Source organism: Gobio gobio (assembly GCF_949357685.1).
Source record: "Gobio gobio genome assembly, chromosome: 4".
In the NCBI taxonomy this organism is placed as follows: domain Eukaryota; kingdom Metazoa; phylum Chordata; class Actinopteri; order Cypriniformes; family Gobionidae; genus Gobio; species Gobio gobio.
This window is the reverse complement of record NC_137100.1, coordinates 23,349,287-23,367,932: the sequence shown is the minus strand read 5'-3', so window position 1 is coordinate 23,367,932 and position 18,646 is coordinate 23,349,287. Positions and strand designations below refer to the sequence as shown.

The following is an 18,646-nucleotide window of genomic DNA, read 5'->3' as shown; positions in this document are numbered from 1 at the left end:
TTGAAACACGCCCCATAATCACAGCCCAACGGAGCAGTATCAGACTCATATTCTGACTAGAATTGAGTATGACGACGTCAGGCTAGAGAAAAACTTGATCTCTAAAATAAATGTATTTTCTCTCTAAATCTTTTCTACATAATGTTACTGAGCATATTTCCTCACTTTTCGCTGGTTTATGCTACAGATTTTACTTATTTTAAGCTTTTTATGGCTTTATTTCTGTAAAGCTTTTTTCTCAGCTCTCCCTTATAAGGGGGCGCGCCGTAAGCGCGTTCACACGCTGCATTCCTCAGTGCGCGTCGTCACGATAAGCTGTTCGTCCGACTATATTGAGTAATTTTTACATTAAAAAAAGCTTTAATTTCTCATATATTTCTCTCTTTTTGCCTCAAGTCCTTCTTGAAGAAGGCATTGTGTATACCGAGAAAAATGCACCTAACCACGATCAGTGAGTGACATGTTTCTGAGAGGAGGTGCAGAAACGAGACGGGACGATAACCCCGCCCTCGCGCCATAGCACATGACCGGGGCTGCGTCCCAATTCGCATACTATCCGTACTAAATAGTATTCGAAAAAAGATTTAGTATGTCCCAAATCTTAGTATGTTGAAAAAAGTATTCCAAAGATTCCCGGATGGTTTACTATTTCCGGTCAGAATCCGAAGTGCAGATCGATGCGCACTCTAACGGCTGATATTGCCCACAACCCATTGCGAGATGGACGAGGATTCGATTAGAACTACGAACGCGGATAAAAAGTGTTTAAAAAACTACAAACATGACAGTTACGCGAGTCTGACGGTTAAGTGGAGAGGATTATATAAAGTGGTTTGAGTGAGCAATTATCAGTATTTAACCTGACGAAAAGATATTTATTCAATATTATCCACATTATATTTCTCCTTCAGCAGCATTGAGAACTTTTGTAATGATACGTTTGGCCATTAACTTTGCAAACACGAGAGGAGTCTCTGCACAAAGACCCACGAAAGGCAGATCAACGAGCGACTACATTTCTCTCCAACACGGTAGGAAATTAAATTGAAAGTGGGGGATTCCGTTAAAGATGACGAAGTAGTATGTCCCAAAGCTTGCATACTCTTCTGCTACACACTCAAAAGTATGTACTTTTTCTTCACAAAAAGAGTACATACTTTTAGGACGTAGTATAAGTAGGCGAATTTGGACGCAGCCCGGGAGAGAAGAGAGGTCGTTTCGATGGGGGAGGGAAAGTTAACATATTTGATTAAAGATTATAAGGGTAAATTAATTTTTAAAAAATAATGAAGTGCACAGATAAATCAGTTATAGTAAACACTACAATATTAATATAAAAATACGAATTGTAAAATGTGATTTCATGCCGCCTTTAACAATTGACAGCTGTGCAGAAGATAATAAACACGAGAAAATATGTGCAAAAACACTCACAGAAGAAAGAAACTAAGAACAAATTATGTATTATTAGTAGGGCTGTCAATTGATTAAAACGTTCAAATTATTCACAGATATATTTTCACATAGAATCACCAAATTAAAGGTCCCGTTTTTCGAGTTTTTTTTTTGAAGCTTTGATTGTGTTTACAGTGTGCAATATAACATGTGTTCATGTTTTGCGTGTAAAAAAACACAGTATTTTTCACACAATTTACTTATCTGTATACTGCTGTTTTCACTGTCCTCAAAACGGCTTGAAAGATTTCCCTGTTCTATGAAGTCCCTCCTTCAGAAACACGTAACGAGTTCTGATTGTGCCAGCGGTTCCCGTGTTGTGATTCGACAGCAGCTTAGCGCACGCAGAGCGCACGTTACCGGAAAGGTCACGCCTCTCACCATAACGGGGATGCATGCGCTCAATGATCTCTAAGTACAGCGTCCCTGGGGAAGCCAAACAAAGGTGACTTGACTCCGGGATGAAAATAACAGCGTCTCGACGACATGGCGACAAACAAACTATACAAACGCAACCGAACGCAACACTTCCTCTTATCCACGTGGGAGCAACAAGACCACGCCCCCTTTTTCGCGTACTCTAGTGGGCGGAGGTTAGTCGACAAACTGCTCTACTGACATAATTAAAGCAGGATGTACAGAGATATAGTCCCAACCGGCCGTTCGCTGTAGGCTTTGAAAGGGAACTTCTGTTAAATAAAATATCTCGCTTGGCATTGAACTTTGAGCTTTATAATTTTACAGGTATTATTTATGCTCTAACAGCAACATTACACACTAACTAAAGTTTGAAAAATGGGATCACGAAGAACAGGACCTTTAATGTGCAAAACAAAATAAAGACTATGATATTTCAAATATTGTTTAAAGGCATATTTTAATTAGCACTATGAAATAAAGGCCAGCATTACAGATAGTCATATTGATTCCTCTATTAAATAGATTTTTTTTTTTTTTCTGGGGATAAAATTTGTAATTATAGCCATTCAACACTACAGTATACTTGAAATCCAGGCCTAAACTGCAAATATAGAACATTAAAAATATTATAACTTTTAATTGTAAAAAATGTAACATAACCCTACTATAATCCATGTCACTTTTAGCTGTGTCTTTTAAATAGTGTGTTTGGTGATGTTTCTGTCTCTGTCACTATCTATAAGCTCTTGTGGGGCAATTGATCGTATACCATAATGCTAGCCAAGGGATGTTGAGGAAAAGACATTGACATAGATACTTCAGGAACTGAAAAAAATGGATAGCATTCATTTTGTTAATATTTTTTTTTACTTTTAAACAGGAAATATTATTTACAAACTTCAACACCAGTCCTAATTATAGCTATTTAGAATTTAAAATGGGTAGAAAAGTGTAATTCCATAACCAGAGAACCAATTTCGTAACCATAACCAATCAGAATGAATGTATACAAACTGATTTTAAAATTAATATTAAACAGCCGTGTTATGACTGAATATTATTTTAGCAGGGAAATGTCTGTATGTAATTGCTATGCACATCATAATATCATCACAATATTCCAAAAATACAGATGAGATTTCTTGGCTAATCTCTTAATAGGCTGCCATTCTTCAGTAAGGAGGATTGAATAATTAATCGGGGAGGTGATATTGTACCGTCGTCTTTGCACAGTGATTTGAAATTAACACATGTACGCAATCAGAGAAGGACTCAGTCTCTCTGTTGCATTGATCACAGTCTTTGAATCCAATTCAAATGGCAAACGAGGCAGAAGGCCTGTTTAAACTGAGATAACGGGTATCATAGTAGTCCTCACTGATACAAGTTGTCATGGCCACAACACACACTCAGTGACCACAACATTGTTCATTCAAGGTCATAAAATGTGATGTGCATAACACCCTTAAAGGAACAGTCACCCAATAATAAAAATGCTGTCATCATTTTCTCACCAGGTCGTTACCAAACCTGTAAACTTTCTTTCTTCTATGGGACATGTCTCACAGAAATGTTTTGGTTGCAATATAGGCTCATTGGAAAAAACGTGCCTCTACCTACAGTATCTTTTTATATATATTGTTGTGTATACAGAATTTTCTTTTATTGTGAGTATACCTACAGTATACATACAATTCACTGCAGTTTCTAGCTGAAATGAACACTAGTGGCATAGTCAAGTCAAGTCAACTTTATTTATAGAGCGCTTTTTACAATGCAGATTGTTTCAAAGCAGCTTCACAGTGTTAAACAGGAAAATAATGCAGCCGCTCTGGAGAAAACGGTGATGTCATCTAGCTCATTTCAATTATCATACAGTTACAATGTGGGCAGATCAGTAATTTAGTTGATGTATTTAATTTAGTTTAGTAATTCAATTTATTTGGATATTTAGTTGAAAACTGTCCCCAACTGAGCAGCAACAGGTGGTATAATGGAGAAAAAATAGCATAGTTGTCAACAAAACTCAACTGAACGCACGCTGGAAAAAGTAGACGAAGAAGATGAGTGTAAACGATCTTTGTCAGTGTTGTAAAAATAATTTTTCTATACACAGAGTACTTACCAACACAATCATAATTTTGGAGAGAAATAGTAAAGGTGAATGCATATATAAACAACTTCTCCATTTAGTAAACGAATTCAATAGCCTACAAATTCAACCCAAGCACTCTTTAGTGACATGGATGAGGTTACTGTTGATCATCTGTCCATCATCGTATAAAGCCCGCCCTGACAATTTGATTGGTCCGAACAGCTCTGTTTCGAGCATAGTTGCTCCACAACGGATCAAGTCCAGACCAAACTTTCCGACCTCAAATGTTGTGGGCGGGGCTAAGTTCGGATGGCATCCAGGCTAAAAATGGCATGGAGCTACAAAGCAATAAACATGCCGTTGAGGATTACAATTATTGTGCAGTGCCTGGGCTCAACAGTAATGCAACATGTAAGTAATGGTGTTAATTCTAATGCCTGATCTGAAATGTAATGATTCATGTAGTCAGATGTTCTTTGTCTGTGTGTCAATAAATCAGACCAGTGACTAAACATCAATTTGCGTTGTTTCTCTTAGTAGGATTAAAAAATAATCTGTTATTTAACAGTGATTAAATTCTATAAAGAAAGCGATCAAAGAAAGCGATCCCTTTGCAATCGTTTGAGCAGCGCGCGCTGAAGCTGTCAATTAAACAGGAGAGTTTATTAGTGACGCATTTATCAGTGACTCCCGTTTTATTCAACGAATCTCTTAACTATATCACGTTTGCACTGTTAGTGAAGATGAACATTCGTTAGTGTACAGAAACTGAGTTGCAATGACGAGATCACTGCTTTTTTATGCGCTCAGCATGTGTGTGATCGGCTACAACGCTCATCACTGCAACCTTTCATGCCACGATCTTAATCTAATAAAATAGATCTAAATATAATGCCATAGATCTAAATGTAATGCAACAATTTTCACAATTAGTTAACCATGAGAGCTGTAATTGTAAAAACGAGATAAAAGAGGGAGTAATACTGTTTCAAATGCAAAGATGTTAGCTAATCACAGCAGTGGGTGTTTATACTGAAGTCTCCCAGCGGACACGCCACTTTAAAATGGAGCGTTCCGAGCAGAAGGCTAAAATCAGGGTAGGAAAAATGCTTAAATAAATTTTATTTATAAATGATGACAATTTTTGATGTAAAAAGCATTCTTACATTATAAGTGCACCCCAGGAAACATCATAAAACAATAAAAAAAACACAGTTCATGACCCCTTTAATTGTTTCTTGCAAAACTGAAAAATAATCTGATGAACCAATTTAATGTGTTTGACATAAACTAGATTATATACAAGCATAAAATCATCTGTTGGCACTGTGTAATATGAGACAGCAGTATAACATTGAGATTAAATGCATGCGGTTTTATTTTCTGGTCTTGGGGACATTACTCAAGCTCTAATGAGAGGATTGAAATCTCCACCTCCACTAAGCAGCATGTCTCCCCCTCCACTGAACAGCTCTTCTGGCTAACCTCTGAGACATCTCTTCACACTCGCTGAGCCGTGTGACACACACATACACACGTTCTCGCGCTTTTGCTCTCTCTTTCACTGCCTTCATTAAAGCTTATCACAATCGACAGCCAGGGCTTCAACAATTTCAGCTAATTTAATTTTCAAGCCAGAGGTCTCATTTCCAGCATTACCACAATCGTTTATTTGGAGAAGTGTCCTTTGGAAAACACACTTACGATTGAATTTATAACAAAAGTTTTTTTGTGTGTGTGTTTTATTTTTTATAGTATTAGAAGGCTTTGTCTGTTGACTATCAAAATCCAGGAGAACATAATACAATAATACAAGTTATATTTTAGCATTATCTGAAGAAAATGTTGATGCCATGCAAGGGTTGCCAGGTTGTTGCTATGCAGTTGCTACGGTGTTATGAGTGGTTCCTAACGTGTTGCTGTGGGGTTTCAAGGGTGTTGCTGTGCAGTAGTATAAAATAAGATTGACATTTAGTCATAGCTTATTGTCAGCAAACAAACCTACATTTGCCACACTGACAAGAACATTCTGGGCATACAAGGTTGATTTACATGACGAAGAACTTCAGTGAATGCAGTTCAACGCAGCCAGTGGCTTTTGTGAAAGACAGATATTCTAACAATAAATGACAGTCGCCCACTCACTGTGATGCAGAGGCTACTTTGGCCTTTAGTCTAGACTGCATCATAGGAGGAACAGCTGAAGAACAGCCCTAAAGCACCTTCACCTTTTATACTCATGCCAGCACAGGCTCAGATTAGTACACTGGAAAAACACCTCCACACTAATGCAGTCAGATTGACGTCATTTAATAATTTGATATTCAGTTTTACTAGCTGATACAGATATAGGCCTAGACACTGCATTGTAACAAATCCAACAGGTAGCTGTTGTGCTCATGGGCTTTTTGGAATTAGTTTGATGCAATATTATACAATAAGGTACTTCGACCTGCTAGTTTAGACAGAAAGTTCAGTTTAGACTAACAAACATTAGAATGCTCACAAAAAAGCCTATGTTGAGACCATTAGACATCAGTTATGTGAATGAAAATAAATTCTTAAGTGAATACACACACACACACACACACACACACACAAATAAATGGTTTACAGGGACTTTTGGTTTGATCTTTAAAGAGTTAGTTCACCCAAAAATAAAATTTTTGACATTAATTAATCGCTCTCATGTCGTTCAAAACCCGTAAGACCTTCATTCATCTTCGGAAACAAAAATGAAGATATTTTTGATGAAATTCAAGAGGTTTCTGAATCACGTGAACGGCGTCGGCCAATAATGAGTCGGTGTTCTGACATAGTGTCTGGAAGCGCTGTACTGTGTTTACTATGTGAATAGTGTAGGAGAATGCCGTGGAAGAGAAGAGATTGTTGAATAAAGTCGTTATTTTAAGTTTTTTTTGTGCACAAAAAGTATTCTTGTCGCTTCATAGCATTAAGGTTATGAAGTCTGTGGTCACATGGACTATTTTAACGATATCTTTACTACCTTTCTGGACCTTGAAAGCTGCAATGACGTTGCTGCCTATGGGTGGTTCAGAAACCTCTCGGATTTCATCAAAAATATATTAACTTGTGTTCCGAAGATGAACAAAGGTCTTACGGGTTTGGAACGACATGAGGTCATTAATAAAAAAAATGTCTTTTGGGTGAACTAACCCTTTAAGCCATTTGGTTTACGAGGACACATGACGTGGCCTCATTAACCATGTTTACGTTGTAATACCCATCATTATACACATTTGTGTCCTCATAAACCACATATACAACAACACACACACGTTTTTTAGGGACATTGACATAATGAGCTATATACTGTACAAAATGTATATTTTATAAACACAGCCCTCATAGAAAACACTATATATGTGGGGACATTTGGTCCTCACAACGTAGGGTTTACCAGGACCACACACACATACACACACACACATACACACGTGCGTGCAACACACAAACGTTCAAAAGTTTGGTGTTAATCATTTAATTGATCAAAAGTGACAGTGAAAAAATGTATAATGCACAATTGATGGTGGTACACAAAGTAGCAAAAACTAATTTACCAAGACCGTTTTAATGTGACTATCATAAATGCGGGAACTTTTAGACTTATTATTATTAGTAGTAGTAGTATTGTTGTTGTTATTATTATTATTATTATTATTATCAACCCCAGGGACATTCTGTAGAAACACCCATCCCTTATTTTGTATAGAGATTGTTTAGACCAGAATGATGCGGTAAATTGCTGCTGTTGATAAGGATACCATTGCTTCCACTGATACAACCACACAAAGGGGAGATTGATGTGATTGACTGGAGCAAAGTCACCTTTGACTGTCTGAAAGGAAACTGACAAACTACTGCTGATGCTTTGTACTGTCATTTTGGCATGAGAAAAAATCCTCTGTTCTCTTCAACTCCCACACAATATATATAGGTGCATATAATATACATGGGTGTTGGGAGGGACAGAAACTGAAATGGAGGGACGAGTAATGCAACTAAGAGAGCGAAACAAAATAGTCAGAGGAAAGGACCTCTGGGTAACCTTAAAGATAATCACAGGACTTACAAGCACACACTCTCACACATACAGCCTTAATTTCTGTGTTCAGAACAGACACAAACACACTTTCCAGCAAACAATATCATAATTGAAATGACAGCAGCATGTGGAGATTCCCGACTTCACACCACGTTAAAGCATTAGCCTTTGACTCAAGCACTCTCGCTCTCTCTCTCTCTTACACACACACACTGTAATCTGTTCTGTTGCGCAGACAGCATGCATGTCATGAACTGAACTACAGTGTGGAACATTTTATGTGTGAATTTACCCTACTCCTGCCTACTAGTTAAAGTTCTGTCACTTTTACTATAGTAAAAATAGTTTTTTTTTTTATTGTACCTTTTATTTTGTTTTTGAACATGTTTTTAGAAATTCACTATAACAACAGAGACTATTGGCCTGATATGAATCACTCACTTGACATGCCAAGTGATTGTTGGATGCCATACCATCTGACTTTTTCATTGGTTATCTGTAAATTAGAATTTTGTTCTTGTTTGTATTTAAATGAGCTTGTGTACACCTGTAATCTTTTAGCCCTGATGAAGGCCTGTGTGCCGCATTGGCAAAATAAAGAATGATACTTTTTCAGCTCCAGTTTGTGACCATTTTGATCTCTCCATTTCGCTAATGTTGCTGGTACTGTTCCAATATTTATTTTGCTTTTCTTCCACTCACCTTGTTGATCTTGTGAAGTTGCACCAGAACAACTACACAACACTCTTACAATAGTAGTTCATAACAATTAAATGGCAACTGACTGGGAGAAGGGATAATGTACAGTCAGCCAGTCATTATTAAATGTTTTAAGTTACATTACTACATTCATCACGCATCATCCTTTGGATCTTTACTACAAGCAATCTCAGCTTAAATCCGACTGTAACATTTGGAATATACATAGTATATTATTAGAGACCGACCGATATGGTTGTTTATGGGCCGATGCCGATACCGATATTAGGGAGTAAAAAAAAGTCCCATTGACTAGATTTTGCAGCTTTCCATATTTTCACTGTTATACGGTAGGGGCACTATTACACATCTCCTGAACGAGTACAGAATCTCCTGATCAAAACAGAGGCGAAGAAGCAGAAACGAGCGATCTCTTATAAGCAGATGCATATGTAAATAAAAAATAATGCGTTCATCAACATTAAACCAATTTAAAACTAATGTAATTGAATGAAATGTTGACCCAGGACTGTAAAGCTTTGGGGGTGTTGATGGACTCGATCTGTTACTCCATCTGTGTTTTGAATCCCATCTGTATGTAAGTTAGTCTTTGTTAAAAACGTGATTTTCTCAGCTTTTTTTCCACAATATGTTGCTTTTTTCATGAAACGTACCCACATTCAAGTGTTTATAAAAAAGAATGCATGAAGCTAGAATAAAACAGAGGCTGTTTTCTTTCTTTTGATATATATTGCATGTTCAGATATGCAAGATATTCTGTGGGCCATGAAACTTGACCAAAAGCGCTGGCGGTGACTGGCAAATTTCATGCTCAGGTTCACTTAACACATAACCACCTATGTTTACGATGATACTTGACAAGACCGGCCTTTTGACTTAATTTGTGTGAATATTCACGTTCTGCGAGACGTGTGGGCACGCGTTCATATCGGTGGCATGTGTGCGGCATATATATGCAGATGCCGATATATCTGCGAAAGGCTCATATCCGCCGATAAAATCGGCAGACCGATAAATCAGCTGGGCTCTAGGATATTACATCGTACAATCCTGGATATTTTTTCAGTGTAAAACCGCTTCACAAATGCTAAGAATACAGTCATCAGTGATGGAATGAGCGGAATGATTACAGCTCTCACATGGCAGGATATTGCTTTCTGTGTGCTTCATTTCTAAAAGGGCTTGAGTCAAAGTTAAGATTTAGTGTGAAGATAAATAATGTAGTGTTCTCGTTAAATTCGCCTGGCCTGGCCTGCCCTGAAAAAGAAACTTAGAAAGGGAAAAGTTTGAAATCAGCAGTCTCCCCTGAGACATATGGACCACTTACAACCTGCCAGAGAGGGCACAAATAATAGTGTGCAACTGTTGCCATAAGCATTGTAAGACAATTAAACCAAGCCAGGGAATCTTATAACGTGACTACCTGCTTTGACTAGCTGAGATATGCAACAGAAGTAAGGAGTAATATAAGAACAGGAGCAGATGGATTTCGAATAAACAGATCAATGATTTGTGGCTTGCGCCACAGCGGGATAATAGAGCACAAATTTCACACACCAGAGGGAAAACTGATACTGTGGCAACGAAGAATACACCAATAAAACCACAGAAGACTCAGAGCAGCCATGATGTCTGTTGTTTGCTAAACTATGCATAAATAATGTATTTCTTGAGTATAACATTGTAAAGAAAGAAAAAAAAAAAAAAACAGAAATCCCACTCAAAGCCCAAGGATGATAAAGTTTCCCATGAATTACACCTCTGCGTTTTTCTGTACGCATGATCAAAAACAACAGCTCACAGCTATTTCAATAAGTCGCAATGGCTTTCTTATACCCAGGCAGTCTTGACTGTACTGTATGTCACGGCCTTGAATCCATCACAAAGCGTTGAGTCATTGAGCAAGACGGAGAAGAAACATTTACAGCGTTTCTTCAGCCCTGCATTTCAGCCAATATTTAACTTCAGCACCAGAGTGAAGAACAGCTCCCCAGAACCCAACTCACACACTTCATGTTATTCTCACACAAACGCACAGTTTACACGCATAATATATAAGTCCATAAAGCAAACACACACTTTATGTTATTCTCACACAAACGCACAGTTTACACGCATTATATATATAAGTCCATATAGCATTCATAGAACATATACATCACATGTACATAAACAATTTGGTAAGATGGATTTTATGTCTGATATTATATAACAGTTAAATCCAGTACATTGGCTTGTCGGTCCAATAGTTTGATTGTACACTTGCTTGGGTGGTATTGAAATAATTAATCATGAAACAACATCTGAAATGCAGTCTCTTTTTCAACACACACACAAAAATATTTTGTCAGGTAACATAAAAATGTGCTGCATGTGGAAACATCTACATTTTTATTTATGTATGTGTATGTATGTATGTATGTATTTATTTTGAATTCATTCACTAGTTTAATTTAAACCACAAATTATTTAATTACATTTATTATTTAAAGGTACATTTAGTTATTTTCCTTTCATTAAAAACATTATACACATAAAAAAGACATAATTGTTTTGAAATATTGTTTAAAATAATGTGGGTTGCCTCATCCCAGCAGGCACAGTATGTCAATGTGATGTCAGAAAGACGTTGGACTCCAACTAATCCAACGTCAGTCAGACGTCATATTTTGGTTGAAAATTGGGTTGACGTCTAAACCCAACGTTTGTTTGACGTCAAGCTCCAACGTCAGACAGACGTTTAATTTTGGTTGGAATAAGCACTGCACTGTAAAAAAAAAAAAAGTAAAAAAGGGTAAAATGTGTGGCAGCACATTAAATCTCTGAATATCTCAGCAGAGGAGGATTAAACAACTCCACAAACAGCATTACCAGCTTCTCACATTACTAACCAGATTGACTTTATTTCTGTCAGACGACTACAGAAGCTCTTATTGAGAATTAACAGAGGTTTAGATGTTGATATTTTATTGAAAAGAATAGTTTAGTTTGATGTCACCATTACGGTGATCAGTGTTTCATTTAGTTGGGTAGTTTGACTTGACTTTTTAACATTAGTTTTTCTCTGGTGGCTGTAACTGTGTTTGTTATTTGCAAGAAAACTGCTCGGGTTATGTATATAACCCTTGTTCCCTGAGAAGGGGAACGAGCACTGCATCGGAACGACGCTTTGGGGATGCTCCCTTAGCATCAGCGAATCTGAAACCAGAATGCCAACTAGGCCAATCCGATTGGCGTGCGTGATGACGTCATCGTGACGGCATACCCGGAAGTATAAAAGGGGAGCTGGAACGTAATGGCGGTAGTAATTGCTCTGAAGCATGCGCTCCAGGCGCGCCGAGGTGTGGCGTCGGGATGCAGTGCTCGTTCCCCTTCTCAGGGAACAAGGGTTATATACATAACCCGAGCAGTTCCCTTTCGAGGGAACTCGCACTGCATCGGAACGACGCTTTGGGGAACAAGTACCCACTAGGCCACACCGAAGGGTAGCACCTGCCCTAGTGTGAAGCCGGAGACCGGGCACAGCTAGGACTGGAGCACCCTAGCACCAGGCGTCGTAGGGAGATCCAGGCTATAGAACCTGATAAAAGTGTGTGGGGTAGCCCACCCGGCCGCCTCGCAGATATCCTGCGAGGGGACCCCAGAAAGAAGGGCCACCGAAGAGGCCATGCCTCTGGTGGAATGAGCCCTCACGGCCACAGGTGAAGGCAAACTGCGCACCTGGTAGGCCATGGTAATCGCCTGGACAATCCAGTTACTGATTGTCTGGGTAGACGCAGGCAATCCCTTCTTAGGTGAACCAAAACACACCAACAGTTGTTGTGATCTCCTCCACTGTGCAGACTTCGCCAGATAAACTCTCAGAGCCCTAACCGGGCAGAGTAGGTGAAGCCTCCCCTCTTCCGCCGTCACATGAGGCGGAGGATGAAATGCCTGCAGGACCGATGACCTGACCACCCTGGAAGGCACCTTAGGCACGTAGCCCGGCCTAGGGTGTAAGATGGCCTTTACTCCTCCCGGGGCAAACTCCAGGCAGGTCGGCGTTACCGCCAAGGCCTGGAGATCTCCCACTCTCCTAAGAGAGGTAATGGCAAGGAGAAAAGCCACCTTAAGGGTCAGATTTTTTTTTGTTTTGGTCCAGCCGACTCCAATGGTTCGAAGGGGGCCTCAGCCAATCCTTCGAGAACCACTGCCAGGTCCCAGGTTGGAACTCTGGACCGAGCCGCAGGCCTCATCCTCCGAGCCCCACGGAGGAATTGTACAACCAGCTGGTGCCTACCCAGAGGCCCATCACCCATAGGAGTGTGGAAAGCCGCAATGGCAGCCACGTACACCTTGAGTGTGGACGGGGTAAGCCCTGCAGAGAAGCGATCTTGGAGGAACTCCAGCACTGAAGCCACTGGGCAGTTAACTGTGTCCACCTCACGCTCTCTGCACCAAGTGGAAAATACATACCACTTGAGGCTGTACAGTCTCCTCGTAGACGGAGCCCTGGAACTGAGTAAGGTCTCTATCACCTCCGCCGATAGGCCAGCCTCTATGTACCTGGTCCCCTCAGGGGCCAGACCCATAGGTTCCAAATCTCCGGGCGGGGGTAAAATATCGTACCCGCCGCCTGAGACAGGAGATCCCTCCTCAGAGGAATCTCCCACGGCTGACCTGCTAGCAGAGCTATGATATCCGAGAACCAAACTCGAGTCGGCCAACGGGGTGCTACCAGAAGTAGACTGACCCCCTGTCGACGGACCCTTTCCAGGACTCCCGGGAGCAGAGCAATCGGGGGAAATGCATACAGACGCAGCCTCGGCCACGTCTGAACCATGGCATCCAGCCCCAGCGGAGCTGGATGCGTGAGGGAAAACCACAGTGGACAGTGGGACGTCTCTCGAGACGCAAACAGATCCACCTCCACTGGGCTGAACCTCTTGCATATGGCCTCCACCACCTCTGGGTGGAGTCGCCACTCCCCGGGCCTCAGCCCCTGCCTCAGCAGGATATCTGCTCCCTGATTTTGGACCCCCGGGACATACATTGCCCTGATGGACAACAGTTTCCCTTGGGACCACAGGAGGATGTGATGCGCCAGTCTGCAAAGAGGGCGCAACCTCAAACCCCCCTGCCGTGCCCCAACCAGTGAGGGAGGCGTCTGTTGAAACGGATTTCCGGCAACAGGACGCTCCCAACACTGGCCCATGGGACAGAAACCAAGGTTTCTTCCATATGACTAGGGAACGAAGGCCACTGCGCGTTACCCTGATCATACAGAATGGATTTCCCCTCAAGGAAAGCCACCTGGTTTACTTCCATATCAGGACATGGTGGCCGCGGAGGTCCGGGAAAAAGCTCCTCAGAGCTTTGTAGACCGCCAGCATTTCCAGGCAGTAGATGTGCCAGGAGAAATGCCTGGTCTCCCACAGACCTCTCGCAAAGCGGCCGCCATGACCACGTCCCAGCCAGTGAGGGAGGCGTCTGTTGAAACGGATTCCCGGCAACAGAACGCTCCCAACACTGGCCCTTGGGACAGAAACCAAGGTTTCTTCCATATGACTAGGGAACGAAGGCCACTGCGCGTTACCCTGATCATACAGAATGGATTTCCCCTTAAGGAAAGCCACCTGGTTTACTTCCCATAACCACGTCCCAGCCAGTGAGGGAGGCGCCTGTTGAAACGGATTACCGGCAACAGAACGCTCCCAACACTGGCCCCTGGGACAGAAACCAAGGTTTCTTCCATATGACTAGGGAACGAAGGCATCTGCGCGTTACCCTGATCATACAGAATGGTTTTCCCCCCGAGGAAAACCCCTTGATTCCCAGCTACCACTGTAAGGGTCTCATGCAGCAGGCCAAGAGATATTCTGTTGGACGCAGCCGCAATGAGCCCCAGCAGACCTTAAACTGCTTCACAGTGATGCTGTGGCCTAGCTTCATTTTAGAGACCATCGCCCGTATGGACTCGATACGTTCGGGAGACAATTGTGCCCACAACGTAGAGAATCCCATACGACTCCCAGGAACACAGTTCTCTGAGAAGGCGTCAACACGCTACTGCGTGTAGAGTCTCAAAGGGCTAGGCCGCCTGGAAGAACCCGATATTGGTACGCTTTGCCCCAAAAAGCGGACCTCAGGAACTTCCTGTGACACAGAAGGATGGATACAGGGAAGTATGCGTCCTCTTCAGACCCATCGTGACAGACCAGTCCTCAGACTGGATCTGAATCACAATGGAGGAAATGCTAAGCATCTTGAATCTGAATCTCCTCAGAGAACGATTCAAGTACCTCCGGTCTAAAGTTGGATGCAACTCGCCATCCCTCTTAGGAACTATGAAGTACTGGCTGTAGAACCCGGACTCCCTGTCTGGCGGAGGAGCACATTCTGTGGCCTCCTTACCAACAGGGAGTGAACTTCCTGTTCCATTACCCGAACCTGCCCAGGGACCACTGCCGTCCAGACCACCCCACTGAACTTCAGGGGAAGGTAACCGGACTGCAGTCTGTAGGCCCCTTCCTACAGTCGCAGGCCCCAAGCTGATATATTCGGAGGCATAACCATGCGCCGAGATAATCTGCTAAGGGAACCAGCCTCTCGAGGCCGGTCTCGGGTGTCAACCGAGCCTCCTCCCCGACCCCCTGAAGCGGCTAACCGGCAGGGCGAAATCGAGGAAGATTTTCGGTGTGCGTACGCGTTTGCTGGACCACCGCAAGTCTTGCTAGAGGCGGCTGATGCAGCACGCGTGCACGGGGAAACGATGTGGCCCGAAGCGTACTAGACGGCGGGAACACAGCATCGACTCCCGAAAAACTCCACAGGGGAGACGACCTCGATCGCTCCTACCCGGGAGAGGGGGCTGGCCAGCAGGGGCCTCATCTAAGGGAGCAGCTCAACAGGGCCACAACACTAGAGCGGACACTGCGATTAGCAATTGCCTGAAACTGATGTGTCCCGCAGGCCACAAGGCGGCGAGAACGACATCAACTTCAGGAGGGCTCCATCTTAGATGAATATCCAGTTCACAAGTTAAACACGCTTGGGTGACAGAATTAAAGTATCCAACTTATCAAAGTCGGATAACATGACACTCAATTCCTCGGAATTAAATGCCATCATAATCACCAAACCCGTGCAACCTGATCTGAATAATAGGCTGAATAAAAAATATATCTAACTCCTCAAAGTCAGATAATATTTTAATTTAATTCCTCAGAATTAAATGCAGCCACAATTAAGGTGAAACATAGTCTGAATGATAGGCTAAATATCTAACTCCTCAAAGTCAGATTATATTTTATTTAATTCCTTAGAATTAAATGTAGCCGTAATTAATCAGACAACACTGTTTTATTTGTATTATACGGACTCATTGACCCCGCGTTGCCTCAGCAACGTGGTTCAAGCCGTCATAATACAATTGGTTTTCATCCCTCGAGAAAAAAGCCAAACAGTGTCACACAATACGGTGAAACATGGTCTGAATGACTGAATATCTAACTCCTCAGAGTCAGATCATATCTCATTTAAATCCTCAGACTTAAATGCCGCCATATCAGACAATACTGATTTAACGTACTATACGGACTTGCCGTTAAGCCAACCAGTATCTCATGCACACCGATCGCGTGTGTTCACTTTAAATGCAGACCCATAACCTGCGCGCTGCCTTTTTTTCTGCAATCGCGAGATGGAATCTTGCATATTTAAGAAGTGCTTATAACTTTGACTGCCACGATGCTGAGCACGTCTAATTCCTCAGAATCAGACCGCTCACACATCGGGTCCTCCGCCCCGGGGGAAGAAGCCGCAGCGCGGGCTTCCACACGGGGAAGGAGAACATCTGAACTGTCAGATAAAGACTGGGAAGATGCCTCAGCAGTCCCAGTCCCGCTGACAGTCCATCCGTAAGCCCCATGACCAGCCTCACCGCACCGCCTCGGCGGATGCGGGACCGATCCACGGGGCTCACGAGGCTGGCCGGCCTCATCGAGCACGGCCAGCCGAGAGCGGAGCACCCTGAGCGTCAGCTTCTTGTAATGCTTACAAGCGGCTCCCTAGAGAGCCGCTTGAGCATGCTGAACGCCCAGGTAATGCACACAAAGCAGGTGTGTATCCGAGCCCGACATGTAGCGAGGGCAAGGATGCACACACTGCTTAAACTCTCTCACACTCTCACATTTTCCATTTTTCAGTCACACACACTTTCACTGACAATACAACAGTAAATAGACAGACAGTTTGACAGATAGCGCTTGCTGAAGAGCAATAACTGCCATTACGTTCCAGCTCCCCTTTTATACTTCCGGGTATGCCGTCACGATGACGTCATCACGCACGCCAATCGGATTGGCCTAGTTGGCATTCTGGTTTCAGATTCGCTGATGCTAAGGGAGCATCCCCAAAGCGTCGTTCCGATGCAGTGCAAGTTCCCTCGAAAGGGAACCCATGGAAAATGTGACCGGATGATGTTGTCTTACTTGATGATAAAGATATGATCCTCATGGTCTATTTCACTGATGCCATCCAGAATCTAATCTTTTACCCTTTTTTACGATTTTTTTTTACAGGGCGGTGCTTATTCCAACCAAAATTCCAACCAAACGTTTGTCTGACGTTGGAGCTTGACATCAAACAAACGTTGGATTTAGACGTCAACCTGATTTTCATTTTCAACCAAAATATGTCGTCTGACTGACGTTGGATTAGTCCAACGTCTTCCTGACGTCACATTTACATACTGTGCCTGCTGGGATGAGGGTCAACATGTTAAGATCACATGACCATACTTGCAGAATAAATGAAACATGGTTGACTGTTAATAGTCCATTTCTACAATGGCATTAGTATCTGAAAACTTTTACCTCTGTGTGATGCTGAATCTAAACAACAGTGCCAGTTCTGCATTTTAAAATGGTGCAATATTCTTCACTTTATTTTTATTTTATTTTTTAAACCATATAAGTGGACAGCAATACCAATGCACTGTATTTGTGGGCCTTATGAATGCTTTATGAACTCTCAAAGTACACCTCCTGAGAGAGACCCGCTGAGGACACAGTATGAAGTTACCTGTCATCATTCTGAAATGATTGATCCCCAAGCAGCAGATCTCTAAAGCGGTATCGTGGAGGTAGAGGAGGAACCTCAGAGTCTACATCAGCCATTTTCAGGGTGGAAATGTCCAGAATAACACCAGTATTACTGCTGTTATTCCTCTGAACAGTCTCCGTAGGCAACCTGAAGAAACAGACATAAATTGTAAATACAACAACATATATTATGCATACACATAATGTTTTATTCGATAATAGTGTCTGTCAGGACTACAACTAAGCATTTGTAAGAGTGTGGACACAATTCGCATGTTTACCTGTCAGCAGCAGAGGATGAGCATCTTGGCGGAGTCATGCTTGGCTCTGACAATATGGAGAGAAATGGGAAGGATTACTGCTAAATGTAATAGTCACTTGCATACACACACATTTAATCCATGCTGTTGTAGGCTAATGCAGGGTTACAGCAAAAATACATTACTTAAGTCTTCACGTGTCCTGTGTACGAATAACTTCTACGTTGGAATGCGTTAACAGTCTCAATCGAACAGTTATTCAATAACAAGACATCTTTCGCAGATAGTTTACCAGTCTCCCTGGCCATAATTATACCCTTGAGGAACTACAGTGCACTGATTTTCACCTTTTATGTCATTCTTGTCACATTTTGTACACTGTGAAAACTATCATCTAGAATGTTCCCTGTGTGGTTTCTATTAGCACTCCCAGGGACACACATGAGTGTGTAATGACAGTAGTGAGCGACTGCATTAGTGTGCAAATCGCTGATGAGTGGGTGGAGGGTGATTTGGTTGGCCAAGGGGTACAATGAAGTACAGTGCA

The 18,646-nt window shown here is 42.1% G+C and overlaps 1 protein-coding gene across 6 annotated transcripts in view; it reads right to left on the bottom strand.

The window, feature by feature from the left end:
* The window catches only part of kcnt1b (potassium sodium-activated channel subfamily T member 1b), a 121,437-nt gene that overhangs the window by 101,257 nt on the left and 1,534 nt on the right, over positions 1-18,646 (bottom strand). For all 6 annotated transcript variants that reach the window (XR_013816286.1, XR_013816287.1, XM_079814025.1 and 3 more), the window contains exons 2-3: positions 18,121-18,166; positions 17,820-17,987 (exon numbers count right to left, since the gene is read on the bottom strand). Coding sequence is in view for 4 of the 6 variants with exons in the window: in XM_079814025.1 (XP_079670151.1) it covers positions 17,820-17,987; positions 18,121-18,166 (214 nt within the window). In the remaining 2 variants the exon portion in view is untranslated. The remainder of the gene's footprint in view (positions 1-17,819; positions 17,988-18,120; positions 18,167-18,646) is intronic.